General features: G+C 40.5%; 2 protein-coding genes across 3 annotated transcripts in view; one reads left to right on the plus strand and one right to left on the minus strand.

Moving 5' to 3' along the window:
* SMIM3 (small integral membrane protein 3) overlaps positions 1-19123 on the minus strand; it is a 44475-nt gene extending 25352 nt beyond the window's left edge. The window contains exon 1 of the mRNA XM_070570451.1: positions 18998-19123. The gene's annotated coding sequence lies outside the window, so the exon portion shown is untranslated. The remainder of the gene's footprint in view (positions 1-18997) is intronic.
* Positions 18780-26588, plus strand: part of DCTN4 (dynactin subunit 4) — a 33217-nt gene continuing 25408 nt past the window's right edge. Inside the window, exons 1-3 of one of the 2 annotated variants that reach the window (XM_008517229.2) lie at positions 18780-19234; positions 21581-21651; positions 24242-24420. In XM_008517229.2, the coding sequence (XP_008515451.2) occupies positions 19100-19234; positions 21581-21651; positions 24242-24420 (385 nt within the window). In that variant the 5' untranslated portion in view covers positions 18780-19099. The remainder of the gene's footprint in view (positions 19235-21580; positions 21652-24241; positions 24421-26588) is intronic. The other variant, XM_008517228.2, reaches the window with a different exon arrangement.

Raw genomic sequence — 26588 nt, forward strand, 5'->3', positions numbered from 1 at the left:
GAACAGCAAATGTAAGAAAGCTGGAGTGGCTATATTAATAACAGAAAAAAAGTAAATTTTAAAAAAATGTTACTAGACATAAAGAGGTATATTTTATAATGATAAAAAGGTCAATCCATCAGGAAATTATAAACGTTATATGCACCTAACAACAGGGCCACAAAAATACATAAAGCCAAGGCCGATAGAATTGAGGGGAGAAATAGAGAATATAACAATAATTGTCAGAGACTCTAATACCTTACTTTGAATATTGGATAGAAGAACTAGGCAGAAGATCAACAAAGAAATAGAAGAATTGAACAATACTATACACAGCTAAACCTAACAGACATCTATAGAACATGCTACCCAACAATAGAAGAATATACTTCTCATGTGCACATAGAATATCATCCAGGATAGAGGTGTCAAGCCACAAAATGAGTCTCAATAAATTTAAGTAGACTGAAATTTTACCAGGTATGTTCTCCAATCATGATGGTGTGAGATTGGAAATCAATAACTAAAAGAAATTTGTGATATTAACAAACGTGGAAATTAAACAATATACTACTAAATAACCAGTGTATCAAAGAAGAAATTATACACAAAAAAATCAGAAAATATTTAAGATAAATGAAAATGAAGATATAACATACAAAAGCCTATGGGATGCAACTAAAGCAGTGCATAGAGGAAAATGTGTGGGTATAAACACCCACATTAAAAAAGAAGAAAGATTTCACATCAACAACCTAACCTACCGCCTAAGACACTGGAAAAAGAAGAGCAAACTAAACCAAAAGCAAGTAAAAGGAAGGAAATGATAAAGATGAGAATAGAAATTAATGAAGAGAATAGAAAAATAATTAAGAAAATCAATAAAGCCAAAAGTTAGTTCTTTGAAAAGAGCAACAAAATAGACAAACTTTTAGCTAAACTGACCAAGAAAAAAAAAAACCCAAAGACTCAAGTGACTAAAATCAGAAGTAGCAGAAGGGACATTACTACTGATCTTTCAGAAATCAAAAGAATTACAATGAAATTCTATGAACAACTCTGTGCCAACAAGTTCGATAACTTAGATGAAATGGACAAATTCCCAGAAAGACACAAACTATCAAAACTGACTCAAGAAGAAATAGAAAATCTGAATAGACCCATAACAAGTAAAGAGATTGAATTGGTAAAACAAACAAAACAAAACAAAAAACTCCAAAAAAGAAAAGTCCAGGACCAGATGGCTTTGTTGATGAATTCTACTAAATATTTAAAGAAGAATTAATACCAATTCTTCACAAATTCTTCCAAAGAACAGAAGGAGTGAACGCTTCTCAACTCATTCTATGAGGCCAATATTATCCTGATGTGAAAACAAGACAAAGATATCACAAGAGAACTACAGACCAACATCTCTTATGAATAGAGTCACAAAAAGCCCTCAGCAAAATACTAACAAATTGAATCCAGAAATATATTAAAAAGATTATACACCATGACCCAATGGGATTCATCCCAGGAATGCAAGGTTAGTTTAACATCCAAAAATCAATTAATGTAATACATCACATCAATAGAATAAAGGACAAAAATCTCATAATCATCCCACTAGTCACAGATTCAATGCAATTTTTATCAAAACCCCAACTACCTTTTCTGCAGAAATGGACAAGCTTATAAATTAAATTCATACGAAAATGCAAGGGACTCCAAGTAGCCAAAACAATCTTAAAAAAGAAGAACAAAGTCAGAAGATTCCCACTTTCCAATTTCAAAACTTCCTGCAAAGCTACAGTAATCAAAACAGTGTAGTACTGGAATAATGATAGGTATATAGATTAATGGAATAGAATTGAGAAATAAACCATCACTTTTCTGGTCAATTGATTTTCAACAAGGGTGCCAAGACAATTAAGTAGGAAAGGAACAGTTTCTTCAACAAATGGTCCTGGGACAGCTGGATATCTAAATGCAAAAGAATAAAGTTGGACTCCTACCTCACACTATAAATACAAAAATTAGCTCAAAACGGATCAAAGACCTAAATGAAAGAGTTAAACTGTAAAACTCTTAGAAGAAAACATAGGAGCAAATCTTCATGACCATACAAGGGAATATTACTCAGATATTTTTAAAAACTGAAGTACTGTGGAAGAAGGCAGCCACAAAAGACCACATATTATATGATTCCATTTATGTGAAATATCTAAAACAGGCAAATCAATAGAGATAGAAACAAGATTTGTGGTTTCCTAGGGCTGGGGGTAGTGAGGAGAATGTGGCGTGACGTGTAAAGAGTGTGGGATTTCATTCTGGCGTGATGAAAATCTTCTCAAATGGATTGTGATGATAGTTGCACAACTCTGTGAACACATTAAGAGCCAATGAAATGAATACTTCAAATGAATGAATCGCATGACATGTGAATTATATCTCAATCAAGTTGATGATATCTTTGGAATGATCATGGGTATTAAAAATTCAATCCTAGTTCCTTGTGAAATCTCCAACAGAAGTTAATTCTCTGGCTGTAGTAGCTGATGAGCACCATATGCTCTAGATCTGCTGACCATACAACAATGGGGCTTCTACGCGAATGAGTCAGGCCAAATAACTCCAAAAGATTATGAAGTCAGCCATTTTTGTGATCATCAATAATTTTTGAAGTTTACAATCATAGACGAGGACTGATAGGAAAAATTATCCAGAACTTGGAAATAAACCCAAAGGATGACTAGATGTCTTGTCAATGTCATACAAGAGCATGGCCTAAGAAGCCTGTCTGACTCTCTAGGATATGTACCTTCGTTTGATTTACTAGGGTCCAGACATTTTACAACTCTGTAAAGTTAGATGCTAACTTATAAAAAGTTTCATAAGGTACAAAAAAAATTTGTTTTGTTTTGGTTTGTTTTGTCCAATAGAGATGTAAATGAGTTCCATCTGACGGAAAAGATAACCCCAAAAGTTGTGTTTTTATTGCCCTATAGGGCATTAACCAATTTTGCATCTAACTTATCAATCTTATTTCAGCATTCTTTGTCATCCTACTGGTTCCTTCATTAAAAAATCTAAATAAAACTTTGATATGTGCTCACCATATGTATGTATACAAATTATATTTTTAACATTTGCAAAACTATACTTTGATCAACTGTTGGGAGTGAACACAGTGTTGGAAAACAGATCCCAGATTTCTTGAACTCATGCCATTCATCCCACGTGCCAAAAAATCTCTAAGAAAAAGGAGGTGCATGATAATGTGGCTCAGAATTTTTAAAAATTGAGTTTGAATCCTGGTTCTGGCACTTACTAACTCTGTGACCTTGGGCAAAGTATTTAATGTCTATGAGCCTCAGGTTTCCCTTCTACAAAATGTGAACGCTCCTGTCTACCTCAAGAGGTTTTAGTGAAGATGAAATAGGATCAAGTGAAATCATGAATGTGAGAGAGTTTCTGACTGGTAAACACTGCTCATTTGTATATATAGTATATATAAATTATTAACTCATCTATAGCTATAGACCTGAAGTAGATGGTGGGGTTTTTTCTCATTTTCTTTTTTGGTGAGGAAGATTGGCCCTGAGCTAATATCTGTTGCCAATCTTCCTCTTTCTGCTTGAGGAAGATTATCACTGAGCTAACATCTGTGTCAGTCTTCCTCTGTTTTGTGTGTGGGATGCCACACACAGCAGAGCCTGATGAGCAGTGTGCAGGTCCACACCCAGGATCCGAACCTGCGAACCCTGGGCTGCAGCAACAGAGCACGCAAACTTAACCATCACTACATCGCCTGACCAGCCCCTGAAGTAGATGTTTTTATTGCCCTATAGAACGTTAACCACTTTCCCATCTAATTTGTCAGTCTTATTTCAGTATTCTTTGTCATCCTACTGATTGACTGATGCTATTTACAATTCTTCCCTTACTGAATTTTCACTAAATGGAGAGACTGTATGTCCAAAATTAAAGATCTTCCAATCCAAATCCCTACTTTTACAGATGGAGAAGGTAAACTGAGGCTCAGGGGTGTTGAGTGACTTCGCAAGGTCAGCAGCTGGTAAATGTCAAAGCCAATTATGAACCCAAGACTGTCTGACTACAGAGCCAAATTCTATGTCACCCTAAATTCTAAGCACTAATGCTTTGGGGCAGGGTCTGACTTTATCAAGGCCCTAAGTTCAGAACTCTGGTTACAATATTTTCCTTTCTATCAGCAGCACTTGGGGCAGAACATATGCTCCACTTGTGGAATGAATGAATGATAGGACGCTGAGAGGAAGATGAGAGGTCAATAAAGACTTTTCTTTCCAATTCTGAGGTTGTGCCTGAAGGCAAAGTTGTATGCTTGAAAACATAGCATAAGTCAGGGATCTCCAAAGAAATGGAACCAACGTGTGTGTGTGTGTGTGTGTGTGTGTGTGTAAACAGACACTGAGAGACAGAGAGAGAAAAAGACTGATTTTAAGGAATCAGCTCACATGATTTTGGAGGCTGACAACTTCAAAATCCGCAGGGGAGACCAGCAAGCTAGAGACCCAGGGAAGAGCTGATGTTGCAGCTTAGGTTCGAGGCACTGTCTGTGGCAGAATTCCTCTCCTCGGAGGTGGACAGTCTTTATCTCAGGGCCTTCAACTGCCTGGAGGAGGCCCACTCACCTTATGGAGGGTGATCTGCTTTACTCAAAGTCTACTTATTAAAAAGTCAATCTCCCTGAAAAAATACCTTCCCAGCAACACCAAGATGTGTTTAACCAAGTATTAGGGTACTGTGGCCCAGCCAAGTTGACACATAAAATTGTGTGACACATAAAAATCACATCTGTGTTCCCTTCCGGCCACCACAGTCTGAAGGAAACATTAACTAGGTAACTGTGTGTATAAAATTCATCTCAGTTTCTAAAACAGACCCCAGAAAAGACCAAATTACAAGAAATCAGGATGTTTGATCTAGAGATGTGGGTACTCACGGGGGCTGTGGGAATTCTGAGAAAACCTCTAAGAAAGAATTTTTTAAGAGAACTGCCTGGAAATGGAACAGTACGAGCTTTCTTGGGATGTCATGAGCTTCCTAACACTGGAGGTATGCAAGCAAAAACACGTTGCAGAAGGATTCTATTGGAATGGCGGAGGGTTGGAGGGACAGAGGAAAGTGGGTGCACCTGGGCACAAAGTAAAAGGCACTAAACCGGCACGAAGCAGTACTAAACCGTGGCTTTTTGTGCTGGCTCTATCTAGTTTGCCACGTGACCTTCAATGAGTCCCTCCCCCCATCTAGGTCTTTTAGCTCCAAACCTGGAAAGAAGGGAGCTGAATTAGATAGTCTCTGAAGTCACTTGTGCTTCCAAAATCCTTTCAAAGCCAAGGCTCAAGGATCATAAGATCACTACAGTTTTGAGTTAAAAGCATATCCATGTAGGGTGATCCATCCTGTTCCACTGGCGGACATGTCTGGCTCAGACACCAGCTCCCTCCTGACAGGTCCCTAAGCAGCTCAGTTCTTCCCAAGAAGTCAAGCACCGTGCACAAGGACTCCTGAGTCCCCTGTGTCTTTCCATCTTTCCCTTCTTCCCCTGGACAAATTCCTACGGTTCTTTTTGCTCTACGGATCTCTGGGCACAGTGCCTTCTTACTCTTTGGGAAGCCCCACTTGCTTGCTAACTCTGAAAAGAAATACGCTTTCAGTCTGAAAACTAGATGCAGGAATTTTTATTTTAATTACAACTTTTTTTATTATAGCTGAAAGACCTCACTGAACTAATGATTAGTCAAGAAGGTAAAGTGATGGAATTTTCCAAACATGCGGAATGTGAGATAAAATAAGCTTCTGGGCAGACAGGAAGAAAGAAAAGGAAATGGAAGGCTCCATTTTATAGCTTTGAAGTGGAGTGACAGTCACATGGTCTCATTAGTGTGGTGATAATTATTTGAATCAATTCTCATGGCTATTCCAAAGTGCTCAATTATCATAGAGTCATGCAGCTGGAGACAGAAAAGAATGCCTATTACTGGCAGATATTTCAATCCAGTCCATCAGTAAAAATTTATTAATTTTTGAAGTAAATGCGGTCTCAGGAAAAAATCTATAATAAAGTTCTTTGCCTTTATTTTTTTAAAAAAATTATTATTTACTTAAAAAACACTTCTTTAGCACTTACCACATAGCAAGGGTTTTACATGCATCATATCACTTGGTCCTTACAACAATTCTATGGTGAAAATGTTACTAACTCCCGTTCTGCACATGAGAACGCAGATCAGATGAAGTATTTTGCATTCTACCCTCCACCCAGGCATGCCAATGCCTGGCTCTGTCCTGGACCTAAAGGTCCCAACTCCTCTCAGGGGGCCCTCTTCACACAGCTCTCTCTGTCTCAAGGTTCCAGTAAGTGCTCCCTCCCCTCACCCCTTAAGGCCTCTGGCCACAAACAGCACCCCACGTTTACTAGCCCTGGGTACTGCCATGTTCCGTATTCCGGGTGATTACCCTCCACCCCACTCACACTTTTGCAAATAGTTCCTTTTTATTACACTTTTCTCAAATTCCATTTTAGCTCACCACCTGCTTCCTTTTGGTACCATGAGTGATTTTAACAAGTTGATGACTTCTGGGTTCAGCCTCAGAGAAGACAGTTGATGCTAAGGATACATGGGGAGTGGACAGGGTGATGACAAGGACGGTGGAGGGGGCAGAGGTGGAAAGAGGTGAATGGTGCAACAAAGGCTAATTGTTACCGCCGCGGGAAGGTAAGGTGGTTGTATGTTACCTATTGCTGTGTAACAAAGTATCTCAAAAGTTAGCAGCTTAAAACAAACATATGTTATCTCACAGTTTCTAAGGGTGGCAGTCCAGGAGCTGCTTAGCTAGGGGGTCCTAGCTCAGGGTCTCTCATGAGATTGCAGTCAGGCTGCCAGCTGGGTCTGCAGTCATCCTAGTCCTTGTCTGGAGCTGGGGAATCCACTTCCAAGCTCACGTACTGGTTATTGGCAGGCCTCAGTCCTCACTAGCTGTTAGCCAAGGCTTCAGTTCCCTGCCCCATGGGCCTCTCCATAGGGCTACTCACAAAAGTGGCAGCTGGCTTCTCCCAAACAAGTGATCCAAGATTTTAAGTGTGTGTGTGCTTGTGCACGCATGCCAGCAAGAGAACACAGAACACAGAAACCACAGACTTTTATAATCTAACGTCAGAAGTGTCACACCACCACTTCTGTTGTATGCTATTGGTCACACAGACCAACCCTGAGACAATGGGAAAGGTGAGTACACAGGGTATAAATACCACTGAGGGCCAGTTTGGAGGCTGGCTTCCACAGGCGCTCAAGACTAATGAAACATCCCAACCACAGGTGCTCGAGAGTAACAGAACATTTCCTGTGAGGGCAGATTCTCAGACGATCAGAGACACTGACAGCTCAAAGCCTAAACGAGCTTCCTGAAATGAATTGTAAGAGGCAGCCAAAAGGCACAGGCGGGAGTGTGGGCAAGACTGGAAGTCCCAGTCACCCCAACATAATAAAACAAATCAACTTAGTGCTCATTAAGTGAGCTGGAGATCCAGGGCACTTCAGACAAACCACTTCCTCTCTCGGAACCTGTTTTCCCACTTGTAAATGACGGGGTGGGCTAAACTCCGCGGCCGAATAACAAATACTTACTCAGCAACTTACGATGTCCTATGCTCTACCCACTTTAACTTTTATTAACTCATTTTACCTTCAAAGCAACGGGCACAGCTTGTTTGGAATAGCCCTTGGCACCACTCCAAATGGTCTGGGCCCTCCCACACCAGCTTCTCTTTCTCAGCTCGAGCTGGAGTGCTGAAAATCTGATTAATGTGTTTAGCAACCACCAGCTCTTTCTCTGGGCCTCTTGTGAAATATGTTTTCCGGTGTAGTAATCATCCTGCTTGGTGATTTGGAAAAGTAAACTAGAAACTCAACAAGTTAGCTTCATCTCCTTCTTCTGAACATGTAAGTTTTTCATCCTTTCTGTGATGTTTTTATTTTGACCTCACAGAGGAGAAACAGATAGCCTTGATAATTTCTGAGAAAATAAACTCCCAGTGGCTGAATTCGGCCAAACCATGAAATGGATTATCCCCTGGCCCAACAACAGCCTCCCTGATGCGTAACTCCAAGCCACCCTTCACACAGCAGTCTATATACACAACTGCCCAGCGTTGGGCATCAGGAAATCCCATAGGCTCTACCTTCAAAATATAGTTAGAATCCCTGATCCATAGCACTGCCACCTCTTGCCTGGATCACTGCAGCAATCTCCAGACTGACCCCTGTTTCTATTCCTATCTTTCTACAGTCCCATTCCCAGAGTGATCCTTGTTAAATGTACTTTAAATCATGTCACTGCTCTGCATGAAATCCCGCAACAGCTCTCCACTTCTTTCAAAGCAAAATGCAACATCCTTAAGATGCCTTTCAAGATTCTACATGAGCTGCGCCCCTTCTCCCCCCTTACCGCTGGGACTTCATCTCTTATACCTCTCCCCATGCTCATTCCTTAACAGCCCCACTGCCTCCTTGCTCTTCCTCAGTTAGGCTTAGAAACTTTGCTCAGCTATGCTTGGAGGCTCTTCCCCAAGATATCCACTTGCCCCACTCCCCATATCCTTTAAATCTTTGCTCAGTTCTGACCTCATGAGGCCCACCCTGGCCACCCTATTTAAAATTGTGGTCTGCCTCCCTTCCCTCGTTTCTTCCTCTACCTTCTAAAAGAAGGAACTGCTTGAAGATCAAAAAGAAAACAATTTTTAGTTACCAGCTTCCATCTGCCAACAAGTTCCAGATATTTGAAGATAGTACTCATCCATCCAACAAATACTTATTGAGTACCTGCTCTGGATCAGGCACTGAGTTAGGCAGAAATTCAATCTTCAGTTCTATTTTACTCAATTCAACAAGCAATACACTGGTGGTCTTCTAGAAGCAAGCCTTGGGGTTGGGTGGTGAATTGTGTAGAGGTGAAGGTCCAGCCAAGTGTAGTGAAAGAAATAAACTTGGAACCAAGACCTGCGTTCACACCCTGGCTTCACCTCTAACTTCCTCTGTGGCCTTGGGCAAGTCCCTTCCCTTCTCTGGGCTTTAGTTCTCCATCTTTAAAATAAGTGAGTGGACTAGTTAATCTCTGAGGTCACTTCTGGCTCTACTGTTCCATGATTTTACCCTGATTTTCCTGAGAGCTATGGTCTCTTGAGCCAGTTGCATTTCCCAGGGGTGAGTGGGCAAATGTGGGAGGAAGAGAGGAGTGGAATAGAGAGAGTGCGTGGCCATGAGCTGTCTCTTATGAGCCAGCACTTCAGGGGCCAGAGGTCTTCCTGAAGCACTGGCAGTAATTGGGTAACAGCTGCAGTGATTAACCCGAGGTCACCCTGTGCATCCTCCAGCAGAAAAAGGACGCCGAGCTCACGTCTCTGTATCCTCAGCAGACCACAGAGGAAGTGTTCCATGGTGCCACAGAATTGACATAAGCTTCCCATTAGCCTACTAAGCACAGAGAAGGGAGAGTGAGGGGGACAAGCTTTAGTTAGGCATGAGGTGCACTTGGGAACTTCCCTTTGAAGCCATGGGGAGAGCATTCTAGAGATGTGAAACTCATGTCCTCAAAATGAGAATGACGCAATTCCAGCCAACTCCCAGGGCAAAATGGAATAGGTTATCCATGAGCATCCTGTTTTCCCTTGCATTTGCTTACTTTTCTTTTTAAGTATTGTTAGAAGAGCAACCGGTTTCTTACTCAGCTGTGGATATGAATTAACCGATGAGCAGTGAAGAGGGGAACTGCATTTTTGGAATTAGAAAACAGAATATTGTACCAGGAGTGAGGAAACCTGTGGGTATGTTCCTTTGACTCTCTGGATCTCATTTTATCTACCTGAAAAATACAGAAATTGAACAAAGATCTTTCTAGTAGGTAATAATTCTAAGTTACTCAGTGTACTACACCAGGAGGCTACAGCAGGTGTCAGTGAATTTCAGCCCACAGCTGCTGCCTGTTTTTGTAAAACCCGCAAGCACCACTGAAGCAGGTGGCACCGTGAGCCCCAGAAACCAAGCCAGGTGTCCTCATGCCTGGCTCTTTTTCTCTCCGCTCCCAGTGCCTGTCTCCCACGCCAGTGCCTGCACCTTGCTGCTGCCCAGGGCCCATGCTGGTCCCTACCTACACTCTAGGGATTGTGCTACTGGCAACTGCCAGTCACTGAGCAGGGGAATTTCAGTCTGCACCAGCTGAGATGGCCAGGCTCTCCTGGGAGGAGAGTAGAGCCCCTGGGTCTGAGTCATTGGGGAAGAAAGTTAAACTGACCATAGCGGCAGCCTCGCTCTCCTCTCCCACTTTTCCTCACCCCCCTTGCCACTGGCCTTTCTCCTTTTTGGCTGAGAGAAGGTCTCCAACTTGGGGCAAAGTGTGCTCACCACACAGCAACTGGCAATCCAGAGGGATGGAACAGAAGTTTTCTCTCTTTACAGCTACCTAATATCCTTGATTTTGCTTCTTGGCCTGCAAAGCCTAAAATATTTTCTATCTGGCCCTTTACAGAAAAAGTTTGCCAACTCATGGGCTATAGCATAATCGGTAAGATAGTAGTGTATGGAGTTAGATGACCTGGGTTCATCCACTTCCTATTGGTCTGACCTTGGGCAAATACCTAACCTCTCTGAGCCTGTTTCCTCATCTATAAAATTGGGTTAATAGTTATAGGACCTGCCTCATAGGGTATGTCTGTAAAGTAACTTGTGAATAATACCTATCAGGTAATGTTAGCCAATTTAGCAATCTGAGATGTAAGAAATATTCCCAGATGTAAAAGGCATCAAACAAAATTTATTGAATACCTATTCTGGGTCAGGCCCTTTGCCAGGCTATGGTCTGGAAGGGAAGACAGATTTGTTAAGAAATGAAGACAATGCAGTATGCAAGTTGCTCTACCAGGACACAGTTGTGGGACAAAGGCAAGCATGGTCAATTTCCTCTTTGTTGGAACAGACAAGGCTTCACAGAGGAAGTTAACCTTGAGCCGGCAAGCAGATAAAGGCTATTTCTCTCCGAGGGAACTGCATGTACAGGGGCAAGAAGGCATAAGAGGACACTGCACATTCTTCCTGGTAGATCAGCAAGAGTTAGATAGGCCTGGAAAGCAAGTGAGATGTGTCTGGGAGATGAGACTGAAGAGGTAAGCAGGCGCCAGATCCTGGAGGGTCTTATACATTATCCCAAGAGTTTGTAGGTGGTGGAGAGCTGCTGAAAGAAGCTGAACAACAACAAACATGGATCGAGATCAACATATGGCTTTTAGAAATGTCACTCTGGCTCAGCATAGAGAGTAAATTGAGTGGCAGTCAGGAGGCTGCAGTAAGTCCAGAAGAAAAACGATAGATCTCTGAATTAAGGCAGTGGTTGTGAGAATGAATGAAGACAGGCAGGTGTTAGAGCTATCCAGGAGGTAGAATCGAAAGGAAAGAGCCACTCGAAGTCCCCAGGTTTTCGGCTAGGGCAGCTGAGTGAGGGTAAGGGTACAGCTACAATAAGAGAGGCAGGTATACAGGAAAAGAGAAGAAGCTCTGTAAAAAACAATTCAAAGCAGAGTCCATGGACAGGTTTCCCAGGATGAAGGCATACCCGCAGCCCTCTGCCATGCTCACACTTGGGAAATAGCTTTAGGTAGCACTGCCAACATATTTCCAGAGAGGCCAGGATGGGTGTTAATGAAACACTGGCTTTTCTTTTTCTTCCTCTGTTCCCTTACTATGACTTTTAGATGAGTCTGCAGATGCAATGCGTGAAAACCTGTGATTAATGCAGTTTTCAAGCAGAAAACCAAAATGAGGAGGTCAGCCTTCCTCATGGTCAGCAATGGTCAAAGTAATTCTCCAGGACTCCTAAGCTATAGAGGACTCTGAGCCTCTGATGTGGGAGCCCAAATCCAAGCCCTCTCCACAAGATCTCATTTGACAAAAGTCTGACTAAGTCCAATATTTTTAGGTGTTATTGTGAATTTACTCTGAAGGATTCTTTCACAGCCATGATGACTTTTTATTTTTACTAAGGCAGCAATTATTCTTCCCATTCTATGTGTTATGAAACAAGACTCAGAGGTAAAAACGGCTTTTTCAAGATCACATGGCTAGAAAGTGCAAAACTATTAACCTAGATTTGATAATATTCCATGTTGAATAAATAATAGGGAAATGGAAATCTCATACACTCATGGTGAGAATGTAAATTGGGTTGGATTTTTTCACAAGAGTTTATTGCCAAGAATTGTTAAATGTGGTTACCAGTTGATGTGGTAGCTCAACTTTTGGGTCTCTCCTTTAGCCTCAGCTCCCCCTGGAAAGCAGAGTCTAAAGTGAGAGATTGCAGGCAGGGAGGCGGGAAGAGTCAAACAGTTGGAAGGAAAGTCAATACAAGGGTACCTGAACAAGCTGGTCACCATTGTATGCAACCAGGGCTGGATCCTGCTGGAACCCTCTAAAGACCCAAGGAGAACATCTGGGAGAAGGAAGAAGGGGACATTTATTCACAAGTTTTCACCCCACATTGGTCAAAGATTGTCCCACAGAATGTTAACTCTTTCACATTTCCAGGTTTGCCAAATGGATTCCCAAAGGTAGCCCAAGAATGTATTCGTTTATTAATCATATAGTTAAAAGTACAAATATCTGGGGAGAGTCTGGGCTTGGGGACTGGAGTAGGCCCTGGAACACAGATCTCCAAAGTGAAGTCTAATTTTCAGTCTGATAGGTAGGGCTCTGTCAAATTGGAATTGTGGAAAATAGAATCAGTCCCCCTGAAGGTGGGGAGAGGGGCTGAGCAAGAGATAGGGAGGGTGTTTAAATTTCCTGCCCCAAGAGACTTTCCATATTCCATAAGTCAATGGGCAGAGGACATCTGATATCATGCTAGGCAGTGCCACCAATGATCAGAAGGCAGCAGAGGGGCCGGCCGCATGGCTGAGTGATTAAGTTTGCGCACTTCACTTTGGTGGCCCAGGGTTTCACTGGTTCAGTTCCTGGGCACGGACATGGCACCGCTTGTCAGGCCACACTGAAGTGGTGTCCCATGTGCCACAACTAGAAGGACCCACTACCAAGAATATACAACTATGTACTAGGGGGATTTGGGGAGAAAAAGCAGGGAAAAAAAAAAAAAAAAAGAAGGCAGCAAAGACGAGGGCCACTACACCCAGTTCAGAGGCCAAAGACAGAAAATTAAACAAGTAATTATCCAAAATCAGTGGTTCTCTAATTTTGTGGGCATGAGATTTACTTAGGATCTTGCTAAAGATTTACATTTCTGGACCCCACCTCAAAACTTCCAATTAGGGTCTTGATAAGGACCTAGAATCTACATTTATAACAAGTCCTTCAGGTAATTCTATTGTAGATAATCGGGGGCCACACTTAAACGCTGCCTCAGGGGCTAGCCTCTGAGCCCTTTGATGGAAGGAACTGTCTCGTTTATCTCTGATTCCCTCCCCAATACCTGGCACATAGCGGGGACCATATAATTGTCTATTGAATTGAATTGTTCAAAACCAGTCCTCCAAAAAGTGTCTGTTTCATGTGGGGTCAGCTCTGCAGCCTCTCTGCACCTGTAGGCTCTGGGGCTTGATTTTACCACGAAAGATTAGTCCAGTAAAAGTGATGAAAATTCAGCAGAGACTAGGTTATAGGCCATAAGGCCAAGGAATTCATCAACATGAAGAAATAACTGCAAAGAAATTGGCTGTTAGTACATTTTCTTCTAAGAGTAGAGCCCACCTATGAAATTAAATTAGTACCAGGCTGTTGCTTGGTGAATAAGAAGTCAAGGTAACTGGAATTTAATGACTTTTAGGCTTAAATTGTTAAAGGGTGAAATAACTTGTGACATATAGGAAAGCACTGTATAAATCAAAAAGCACTATATTAAAGGTAAGATATTACTAATATCTTCATATTAGAAAACATGCTGGACAGAGCACCTAAATATATAAAGCAAATATTGACAGATCTGAAGACAGAAATTGACAGCATACAATAATACTAGGGGACTTCCACACCCCACTTACAATAATGGATAGAATATCCAGACAGAAAATCAATAAAGGAACAGTTGACTTGAACAACACTATAGGCCAAATGGACCTAACAGACATTACAAGAACATTCCACCCAACAGCAGCAGACTACACATTCTTCTCAAGCATGCACAGATCTGTCTTCCAGGACTGATCACACGTTAGGCCACAAAATAAGTCTTAACAAATTTTAAAAGATCAAAATCATTCTAAGTATCTTCTCTGCCTACAATGGAATGAAACTAGAAATCATTATCAGCAAGAAAATGGAAAAATACATAAATACGTGGAAACTAAACAACACACTCTTGAACAACCACTGGGTCAAAGAGGAAATCAAAAGCAAATTTAAAAAGTATCTCGAGACAAATGAAAATGAAAACACAACATATCAAATATATGCGATATAGAAAAAGCAGTACTGAGAGGGAAGTTTATGGCAATAAATGCCTACATTAAAAAAGAAAAAAGATCTCAAATAACAACCTAATGTTACACCTCAAAGAACTAAAAAAAGAAACTAAGTCGAAAGTTAGCAGAAGGAAGGTAATAATAAAAATTAAAGTAGAAACAAATAGAGGATAAAATAATAGAAAAAAATCAACAAAACTAAGAGTTGGTTTTTTGAAAAGACAAATAAAATTGATAAACCCTTAGCTGGACTAAGGAAAAAAGAGAGAAGACTCAAATAAGTAAAATCAGAAATGAAAGAGGAGACATTACAATGAATGCCTGAGAAATAAAAAGGATCATATATGATTATAGTGATGTGCTACAGAACAATGTTTCAGTCAATGATGGACCATATATATGACGGTGGTCCCATAAGATTAGTATCATTTAGCCTAGGTGTGTAGTAGGCTATACCATCTAGGTTTCCGTAAGTATACTCTATGATGTTCACACAATGACAAAATCGCCTCACGATGCATTTCTCAGGACTTAGCTCCTTCATTACGTGACACATGACTATATTATAAACAATTATATGCCAACAAAATAGACAACCTAGAAGAAATGGATAAATTCCTAGAAACATACAACCTACTAAAATTGAATCAAGAAGAAACAGGAAGCATGACTAAACCAATAACAAATAACGAGATTGAATCAGTAATCAAAGCTTCCCAACAAAGAAAAGCCCAGGACCAGATGGCTTCACCAGTGAATTCTACCAAACATTCAATGAAAAGTTAATACCAATCCTTCTTAAATTCTTTTAAAAATAGAAGAAGGACACTTCCAAACTCACCTTATGAGGCCAACATCACCCTGATACCAAAACCAGACAAAGACACCACAAGAAAAGAAAACTCCCTGATGAACATAGATGTAAAAATCCTCAATAAAATACTGACCAACTGAATTTAGCAGCACACTAAAAGGATCATACACCATGACCAACTGGGATTTATCCCTGAGATTCAAGGATGATTCAACGTATGCAAATCAATCAATGTGATACAACACGTTAACAAAATGAAAGAAAAAAATGACACAATCATCTCAATAGACACAGAAAAAGTATCTGACAAAGTTCAACATCCATTCACAATTAAACCTCTCAACAAAATAGGTAGAGAAGGAACTCCCCTCAACACAGTAAAGGCCATTTATGAAAAGCCCACAGCTAACATCATACTCGGTGGGGGAAAACTAAAAGCTTTCCTTCTAACATCTTGTACAAGGCAAGGATGCCTACTCTCATAACTTCTATTTAACACAGTACTGGAAGTCCTAGCTAGAGTAATTAGACAAGAAAAATAAATAAAAGGCATCCAAATCAGAAGGGAAGAAGTAAAATCATCTCTGTTTGCAGACGACATTATCATATAGGTAGAAAACTCCGAAGATTCAACAGAAAAATTTGTTGGAACTAATAAACAAATTCAGTAAAGTTATTAGATGCAAAATTGACATACAAAAATCAGTGGTGTTTCTATATATTAATAATGAGCTATTTGAAAAGAAAGTTAAGAAAACAATCCCATTTATAATAGAAAAAAATAAATTAAACACTTAAGAATAAACTTAACCAAAGAGGTGTAAGACTTGTGCACTGAAAATTATAAAACATTGATGAAGAACATTAAGAAGACATAGATAAATAGAAAGACATCCTGTGTTCATAGATTGGAAGAATTAATATTGTTAAAATGTCTATACTACCCAAAGTGATCTACAGATTCAATGCAATCCCTATCAAAATCCCAATGGCATTCTTTACAGAAATAGGAAAAAAAATCCTAAAATTCATATGGAACCACAAAAAACTCTGAATATCCAAAGCAATATTGAGCAAAAAGAACAAAGCTGGAGGCATCACACTTCCAGATTGCAAAATATTTTACAAGCTACCGTAATCAAAACAGGCATAAAAACAGTCACGTTGACCAACGGCACAGAATAGAGAGGAGAGCCCGAAAATAAATCCACACATCAACAGTTAACTGGTCTTGGACAAGGGAGCCAAGAACACACAAAGGAGAAAGGGGAGTGTCTTCAATAAATGAAGTTGGGAAAATTGGATATCCACATGCAAAAGAATGAAACTGGATCCTTGTCTCACACTATATAAAAATATCAACTCAAAATAGCTTGAAGATTTAAATGAAAGACCTGAAAACATAAAACTATAGGAAGTAAATATAGGGAAAAAGCTTTTTGACATTGGTCTGGACAATGATTTCTTGGATATGACCCTAAAAGCAGAGGCAACAAAAGCAAAGAATAGACAAATGCGGTTATATCAAACTAAAAATCTTCTGCACAGCAAAGGAAACAATCAACAGAATGAAAAGGCAACCTACAGAATGGGAGAAAATATTTGTAAATCCTATACTTGATAAGCAGTTAATATCCAAAACATATAAGGAACTCTTATAACTCAATGGCAAAATAAATAATCCAATTAAAAAATGAACAAAGGACCTGAATAGATATTTCTGAAGAGAAAACATACAAACAGCCACCAGATATATGAAAAGGTGCTTAACTTCAGTAATCATCAGGGAAATGCAAATCAAAACCACAAGGAGATATCATTTCACACCTGTTAGAACAGCTATCATCAGCAAGACCAACGATAACAAGTGTTGGCAAGGATGTGGAGAAAAGGGAATCCCGCTATACTGTTGGTGGGAATATAAACTGGTACAACCACTATGGAAAACAGTATGGAGGTTCCTCAAAAAATTAAAAACAGATCTTACGAACAAGCAATCCCACTTCTGGGTATATACCCAAAGGAAATGGAATCAGAAGCTTGAGGAAACATCTGCACTCCCATGATCATTTCAGCATTATTCACAAAAGCCAAGATATGGAAACAACCTAAATGTAGATAGATGAATAAAGAAAATGTGATACAATATATATATATATATATACGTACACACACACACACAATTAAATATTATTCAGCCTTAAAAAAGAAGGAAATCCTGCCATTTGCAGCAACATGGATGAAGCTAGAGGACATTATGCTAAGTGAAATAAGCCAGACCCCAAAAGACAAATACTGCATAATCTCACTTATAAATGGAATCTAAAATAGTCAAATCCGTAGAAGCAGACAGAATAGTGGTCACCAAGGACTGGGGGGAGAAGGAAATGAAGAAATGTTGGTCAAGTGGTACAAAGTTCCAGTTATGCAAGTTCTGGAGATCTTAAGTACAACAATGTGACTATAGTTAACAATACTGTATTACATATTTGAAATTTGCTAAAAAGGTATCTCAAGTGTTGTCACCAGGAAAAAAAAAGAAAGAAAATGGTAACTATGTGAGGGGATGGATATGTTAATCAGCTTGATTGTGTTGCTTATTTCACAATGTTTATCAAATCATCAAGGTGTACACCTTAAATATATACAAACTTTCATTGTGAATTATACCTCAATAAAGCTGGAAAAAAGAAAGTAAAAAAACATGCTGGCGGCAGTATGCATAGCGGTAACGCACGCAAGCTGTGGAGTCAGACAGAACAGGGTTCTGCTGCTATTAGGAAACCGACAAACCGTTCTAATGCTCTAATCCTCAATTTCCTGCACTGTAAAATAGAGATAATAATAGTACCGGCCTTTCGGAGTTTTTGCGAAAATTAAATGTGACAATGTATGCAAAGTTTTGATCCAGTGTCCCGCACTCAAAAAGTGCTCAATAAATGTCAGCTAATATTACTTATTTTTTAGTTTCATTTCTTTTGAATCACCAATTCCAATGTCAGACAGGTAATAACACAACACTAGAACAAAGAGAAAAGCACAGAACTAGTGGCAAGTAACATGGGCTCCAGTTTCTGCTAGGCCAGTTCTAAGTGGTCATTTTACACATCTAAGGCTGAGTTTATGCACTAGAAAAATATAAAGGACACCTAACAACATTGTGCAATCATTGATTTCATTCCTTCCTTAATACTTATTGAACGCCCACAATATAGACTTAGTCCTAGTGCTAAGTACTGGAAACCTGGAAATGAATGAGATATGGCCTCCTCCGTGGAGGGGCTTACAGTCTAAGAAATTTCAAACGATATAATGTCTGTGAAAGTTTCCTAGAGGTCAGTGGCAAGACTGTCAGAAGAGAGTCTGGTGTTAACTCTTAGCTTTCCAGTTCCCTCGGAACTCTGTCCCTGAGACCCTCCCTCTGCCTCCTGGATGTCTGCCTGGAAAGTGAGGGCGGAGAAGCAGCTTAAATAAATCAAAAGAGCAGCCTCCATTTCCGGAAGAAACCAAGAAAAGGCGAGCACTGAGCCTGTCTGGATTTGATCTGCGATTCCGTACTTAACGATAGAAAACCCTCAGCTCCACCCAGGCGGCTGACCCTCGCTAAAAGGTTGGGGGGCGGGCCCAGGGTTGGGGAAGAAACAGTGGATCCCAGCTGCGCACGCGCACTTTGACTCGCCCGGCGCAAACCCCCGCACCGGGGTCGGAAATCTTACGTCAAAGTGTACGTTGAAAGACGTAGGGAAGGCGGAGAGGAAAACGCCGGCTCTCGGGTCACGTGATGCGACGGGAGCGTCGTTGGCTCCTCCCCCTCCAAGATGGCGTCTTTGCTGCAATCGGAGCGGGTTCTCTACCTAGTCCAGGGAGAAAAGAAGGTTCGGGCCCCGCTCTCGCAGCTTTACTTCTGCCGCTATTGTAGCGAGCTGCGGTCGCTGGAATGTGTGTCTCACGAGGTAACGCCGTCGTCCCATGAACAATGTGTGTGTTGGGGGGAGGGGGGAGGGGTTCTTCCCAGTCACCGCGACAGGCGGGGAAGTTCCGCCGGTTGGAGGCGGTAGTCGTTTTTCTAGTTTCCTGATTGGCTATGTATTCCGTCACTCAGATTTGCCTGCGATTTAATTTGCTTATAATTTGTTTCTTGGAAAGGAGGAGCGGCCTTGGGTGGGGCTGAGGGGGAATCTTCTGGTTCTAGAGCGCCCTCTGATTGGACAGACTTGACTTTGGGGACGTTGGCCGTCTGTCTCCTGGGGGGTTTGGGAATTGGGTGGGTTGGGGAGAAAAAGGTGTAGGGGTGCTTAGGTCAGGGTCCTTAAGGGGCGAGATACTGTCTTTGCAGGATTGATGGGGGGAAGGGAGTGCAGGCATTCTCATTCATGCCCCTCCCATCCTGGAAGTTCGGCCCCTACTTTGGCCAGAAACGGGGCCCTCGTCAGAATGCCTTGCTGTTTCCTGGCTCGGGCAAAGGCCTGCAGCAGGGAAGAACTTAGGCTGGGTTGGGCTGAGTGAAAAGCGCTTGGAATAGGGTCTGTCATGTAAGAGGTTCGAAGTGTTATATTCATGGCGCTTCTGCTTGAGGGTGCGGTGCTGTCCTTCACAGTCACAAGTGGGCATTCAAACGTGAAAGACCCCACCCCGTAAAAAAATCACCAAATAGCAAAACCCCAGAACTTCTGCAGCCCTTGACACGTCTTGTTCCTTCAGTAACCTGTGGGGATTAGAAGATGAGTAAGACAAATCCTGCTGTTGAGTAACTCAGTCTAGTGAAAAAAAAGCTGATTGTAATGTTAGGCTTATTCAGTATTCTGTATGCCGTGTGCTTTACATAATCCCCTTTATCATCATAAAAACTGAGAGCAGTTAGGGAAACAAACATAATGTCTGCATTAGGTCATACAGCAAGAAATTGGGGGGTGGGAGGGAGGGCCAATAATTGAAACCAAGCAGCCTGACTCAGAACTTCACTGAAGATCCCTGGACTGTTAAAAATGCGTATGAAGACATGTTCTATCCTACAAGCCATTTTACACGTTATTAATAATTATTATTTTATTGGGGATATTTTTCATAATAGGAATAGTCAGAGAAGGCAGTTAATACCAGAGAAAAATCAATGCTGTGTTACGTACATGATATTTCTTGTATATTTTTCTTCATTAGCATGTTGTGTGTGTATGTGTATGTATGTATGTATCTTTGGTCAGGCCTTTTTTTTTTTCAGATGCATCTTTGTTCCAGCTCCACCTTCAGAATTTATTGGATTAGATTCTCATTTGGTGTCATTATGGAGCTCAGTCTCCTTGATCTCTAAGGATCTCTTCAGCTAAGACATTCAGTCAGCGACTGCATCTTTTACAGACTGGTGTGTCCCTGTGAAGTGGAGGCCATTAGGGTTTGGGGAAGGATGAGGCTAGTGAGGGCTGGCGTAGCCCAGAAAGTTCTAATGGAGAACCTGGGATTGGAGCTACATATGAAGGGACAAGTATGATTTGGAAAGGGGACAAGAAAGAATCAATTATTTTGCCTTTTATATTGAGTAAGTGCAAATATTAGTTAGCAGTGCGGTATTTTATTTTCCTGGAGATTATTTGAGCAGCAACTTTATTTTTTCAAAGATGGTCCTGTTTATAGCAGATGATGAAAGAAGCAGCCAGTTTCTATCATAGTATTTATGGTCAAGTGAATCTGTCTTTCCATCTGCAGTTGACTGGAGTTCTAGAATTGTCAAATAGGATCTACCTACATTAAAGAAAATAATTATTCAGGCCTTAAAAAATACAATGAGTTTAATTTTTATACTATGTTTTGGGGTTAAATACAATAAGACTATCTTGTTAGCTTAGTAGTTTAATTTGTCGTTTAAAATCTCTTTAAGAGAAAACTTTAAATTTCCTGTAACAGTTTAAGTGTGGTCAAGTTATTGTAGTCCAGTAAAGCTAAACAAGATAGAATATTTAATCACAGCTTCACAAATAGGTTTTTTTATTTATTAACGTATTCATTAGATTATCATAGAGTTCTTCTAGACAACTTTTAACATATTTAATACATAAAACCCTGATGAAAGGGGAACAGGAAAGATCAGAAAGGAGAAATAGAAGAGTTTTAGGAAATCAAGGGGGTGAGAAAAAACGTGGTTGAAGAAGAAACTTTAAGCTGAAAACAGTCCAGGTTCTTTGCCAGATAGTGATGTCTCACCTGCTGCTGCTATGTATTTTAAAATTTCTTATTTAGTATAGACGTATACATAAGCTAAACGAATTTCTTTTCCTCTGATTTTGTAATCTCTTGTTTCTTTCTAGGTGGACTCTCATTATTGTCCCAGTTGCTTAGAAAATATGCCATCAGCTGAAGCCAAACTAAAAAAGAATAGGTAAGATCGAGATCCATTTTTTCCTCTTTTCTTCAACTTTTGTTGTTGTTGTTGAGGAATATTCTCCCTGAGCTAACATCTGTGCCAATCTTCCTCTGTATTTTAGTATGCAGGCAGCCAGCACAGCATGGCCACTAACAGAGCGGTATAGGACTGTGCCACCAAAGTGGAGCGTGCTGAACTTAACCACTAGGCCACCAGGGCTGGCCTTCAACTATTTTTTTAATAGCTGGTTAGAAAACACATGGGATTAACTCTCTTTTTTAACAAGCTGTTTTTCCCTTTTTAGCATTCCCTTTGCCAAAAATGAAATGTCCTTTGATTTTTTTAAATAAACTTTCTATTTTAGAACAGTTTTAGACTTAACAATTATTGTGAAGATGGTACAGAGAATTCCATTTACCCCATACCTGGTCTCCCTCATTGTTAACATCTTACTTTAGTACAGTATATTTGGCTCAATTAATGAAGAATATTGATATATTATTATTAATGAATTCCACAGTTTATTTAGATTTCCTCAGTTTTTCCCTAATCTCCTTTTGCTAGGTTCCAGGATCCTATTCAGGATACTCTTATTTAATAGTCATAGCTCCTTAGGTTCCTCTTACTGTGACATTTCCTTACACTTTCCTTGGTTTTGATCACCTTAAAAGTTGTGAGGAGGGGCTGGCCCCGTGGCCGAGTGGTTAAGTTCGCGCGCTCCGCTGCAGGCGGCCCAGTGTTTCGTTAGTTCGAATCCTGGGCGCGGACATGGCACTGCTCATCAGACCACGCTGAGGCAGCGTCCCACATGCCACAACTAGAAGAACCCACAACGAAGAATACACAACTATGTACCGGGGGGCTTTGGGGAGAAAAAGGAAAAAATAAAATCTTTAAAAAAAAAAAAAGTTGTGAGGAGTACTGGTAAGGTATTTTGAGAATGTCTCTGAGTTGGACTTTGTCTGATGTTTCTCTCGTCAGCCGTCAGCTGGGGGAATGTGTTTTGACGGGGACCACAGAGGGAAAGTGCACCCTTCAACGCATCATATCCAGGGTACATACTGGTGCATACCCAGTCATACGTCAATATGGCATATCACTGCTGGTGTTCACCTTTATTCCCTGGCTGGAGCTAGCGTTTGTCAGGTTTCTCCAGCTTTTTTTCCCTCCTTTTCCATAACGTACTCTTTGGAAGGAAAGTTGTTATTACAGCCCACACTGAAATACTGGAGAGTTATGCTCCCCCTCCGTGAGGGCTGTCTGCATGAACTATTTGAAATTCTTTTCTTGGAAGATTTTTCTCTGCTCTCCTATTTATTTAATCATTTACTTAAAGCAGTCTGGGCTCATGTGTATTTCTGTTAAGCTTTACGTAATCCAATACTACTATAATTTCTTCTGTTCAGGTTGTTCTAGCTTTGGCCGTTGGGAGCTCTTTCAGTAGACCTCTGTACCCCTCTGACATACCCCGTCATTGTATGGGGGGTGGGGAGGAGCTGTTCATTCATTTGAGCACTTTCTTTCTGTTACTACAAGATACGCCAGGCTTATCCTGTATATTTTCTCCCTCAGTCCTAGAATTAGCCCCTTCTCCAAGGAGCCCTGCTTCCTTTTATTGGAGACTGGTAGTAGGTGTGCTCATTACTGGGTGCCCTTTGCTTTTTAGCTTGGTGTGAAAGTCCTCTGCTGCAGGTCACACTGCTACACCTCTCTGGAGGTGAACCACTATTATTTGTCTTTCCTGTCCCCGAGAAATAGTTCCTGATAAGCCAGACACTGTTTTGTATGTTGTCCACACATTATTTTATCATTTAATCCTCAGAATATCACTGCGAGGTGGGTACTCTTACTATCCTCATTTGAGGATGTTATCCAGGCAGCTAAGTGTCACGGATAATTGGAGTTATGGGCTGGAGCTTCAGAGCAAGTCCAGGACTGGAGACGAAATCTTGATAATGTCAAGTGGTGGGAAAGTTAAAAGCAACAAGGCCCAGGGGCCCCTGGACGGGGATGTTGGCTGAGCACTAGGAAGAGTAGTGCCTAAAGAGAGAGCTGAAAGGCCAGAAAATGCTCCGCTCCTGGGCCCGTCCAGTGCGACTGCATTGGGTGGTGTCCATTTCGGCCCTCTGGCATAGCAGACAAGCAGTTATTTTCCAAACCCAGTTTCCAGCTTATTGTATTGTTGCCTCTCAGTTTCCCATTGTGCAATTGGACTGTCCTATTTAAAGTCATAATCTGTGGCATTTCTCTGTTCCTCAGAAACCTTTGTGGTCTGTACAGTAAAGAGTCTGAAATAGTTAACTCCACACTGTTAGTAGTGATTCCCTCTGGGAAGTAGGGTTGGGTCAGGCTCTTAATTCTTCAGGAACTTTGGTAACGATTGCTCTTTTAAAAAAAAAAAAGTAATAATGAATGTATAATACCTTTGAAATTTTAAAACAAACATTGTAAGAGTGTCAGGAATACTTTATTTCTTTTTGCTTGAGAGACACTCCTCCCTTAGGGTTCTCTCTTGATTCCTAATACCTAGAACGATGTCTGGCACATAGTAGGGGCTTGATAATGTGGGTCGAGTGAATGAATTGTTATATTTTTTGTATCATAGATGCGCCAACTGCTTTGACTGTCCCGGCTGCATGCACACCCTCTCCACTCGGGCAACAAGCATCTCCACACAGCTTCCTGATGACCCAGCCAAGACCACCATGAAGAAAGCCTATTACCTGGCCTGTGGATTTTGTCGCTGGACATCTAGAGATGTGGGCATGGCAGACAAATCCGTGGGTGAGTGAGACAGACTTCAACATGAGATCTTGTGAAATTGGCAGCGCTGTAATTGCCCACAGATTATTATTTCTGTTACCTAATGGGTGGTAGGAGCTAAATTCAGAGTATCTTGTCATTAAATCTTTTGTGTTCCCAAATTCTCCCATTTATTTACCATAATGTTTCATCTGAGACTGGATAAACTATTTCGGTTTCTTAGAGTTGGTAAAGTAGCGTTTATAAATCTGACACTTTGTTAGAATTGAATATTAATGCTCTTCATAAAAAATAAACTCTCCTGGTGACAAAACACACCATGAACAAAACTAAAAAATTAAAGTGACAAGCTGAGAAAAATATTTGGATCATACGTAACAGACTAAAGATAAATAACCAAAAATGAGGAACCTTATAAATCAGTAAGAAAGAAACCCCACAGAAAAATAGGCACCGGATATGAACATTTCTCAGAGATGGAAATGAAAATTTTCAGTAACCAAAATGTGCACACTGAAGGGACTGCAGTAGGGTTAAAGATCTTTTTCTTCACCCCAGACTCCTCAGTAACCTTGCAGATGCCGTGGAAAGACCCTAACCTTTCATGAAGTCACAAGTCAAGTCCCACCCCTTCCTGTTTCCCTCCTCTGAAGTTTTATAGACCTTTGTTTTTATGTTTACTCTTTCTTTGGCTATCATAAACTGCCTTGTACTGTTAATATTCTTTATATGTGAATTTTTTAAGTGTTTTCAACTCTAATATGAATTCCTTGGGACCAAAGACCATGTTTTGGATATCTGAGTTCATTTAGTTTTTCTTGTCCAGTCGATTGGATTTTTTGTTTTCACACCCAATTTGGTGAGGTAGTATTTTTTTTAAGCCCATAAATATGCAAAAAGATGTGTTCAACTTTGCTCGTAATCTGGGAAATGCAAATTAAAACTGACTCCATTGATTTGGCAAAAATTTTTAAATCTGGTAATATGAAGTATTGGCAAGAATATGGGAAAATAGGTTTTTCATATGCTACTACCTTGGAAAGCAGTTGGACAACATCTATTAAAATTTTTCATTGCTCTTATCCTTCTGCCCAGCAATTGCAGGTCCAGGTATCTATCCTGGAGATTCAAACATATGCTCAAAGATACATTTATAGGTATAAAATGTTTGTCAGTGAAACAGAAAAATGTGTGTGTTTGGACATAAAGACCACCAAAGCATTTATGTCTCCATCATTTGAGTGTTTCAGAGTGAAGATTGCACTTATCTTTATCAGGAAAATTCCTTTATTTTTACATTTCCTGTACTCTATGGTTAACATCAGAGAGTGGAAACACTTTATACGGTCAGTTCAAAACCTTCAGTTGCTGTTTGTTTTTTAATATAAACAGTAGCATAGCTAATTCTTCATTGTCCTTTTGTCTTTCTGAAATTTCCTTTGTTTGATTTTTGGAAAACTTTTTGGACTTGTTAAAAATTACCATTTTTTGGATTTTCATTAAAAGTTTCAGCTTACTGGGGCTGGCCCCGTGGCCGAGTGGTTAAGTTCGCGCGCTCCGCTGCAGGCAGCCCAGTGTTTTGTTGGTTCGAATCCTGGGCGCGGACATGGCACCGCTCATCAAACCACGCTGAGGCAGCGTCCCACATGCCACAACTAGCAGAACCCACAACCAAGAATATACAACTATGTACCGGGGGGCTTTGGGGAGAAAAAGGAAAAAATAAAATAAAATCTTTAAAAAAAAAAGTTTCAGCTTACTAATATATGAAGAAGCTCATAACAAATATATTCTGTCATTTGACATAACTAAAATGAAGATGGACTTTAGCCTAAAAGTTTTACAGATTCTTACACAATTTGGAAGTAAATATGGGTGAAGTTCCTTTAGATTCAACTCTGTTCTTAAAGTTTTAGTTATTGATTCTGTTGGGTTTGCCATTCGGTTTAGAGTGCTTGAGCTCTTGATTGTTTCTCTGACTTTGTACATTAAGTTCGTAAAATACTTTTAAGAAACTAGTTAACCCAACAGATGTATCTTAGTTCCTTAAAAATGCTTGTTGGTGTGTATGTATGTACCTGAAATGTGACTTATGTTAGAAAGATTCTGTGGCATCTTTTTAGATTGAAAGTACATATTTGTGTGTGTATGTTTTAATGTCATTGTGACAAATAAGTTGTTTGAATTTG

This window comes from Equus przewalskii, chromosome 13 (genome assembly GCF_037783145.1).
Source record: "Equus przewalskii isolate Varuska chromosome 13, EquPr2, whole genome shotgun sequence".
Taxonomy (NCBI): domain Eukaryota; kingdom Metazoa; phylum Chordata; class Mammalia; order Perissodactyla; family Equidae; genus Equus; species Equus przewalskii.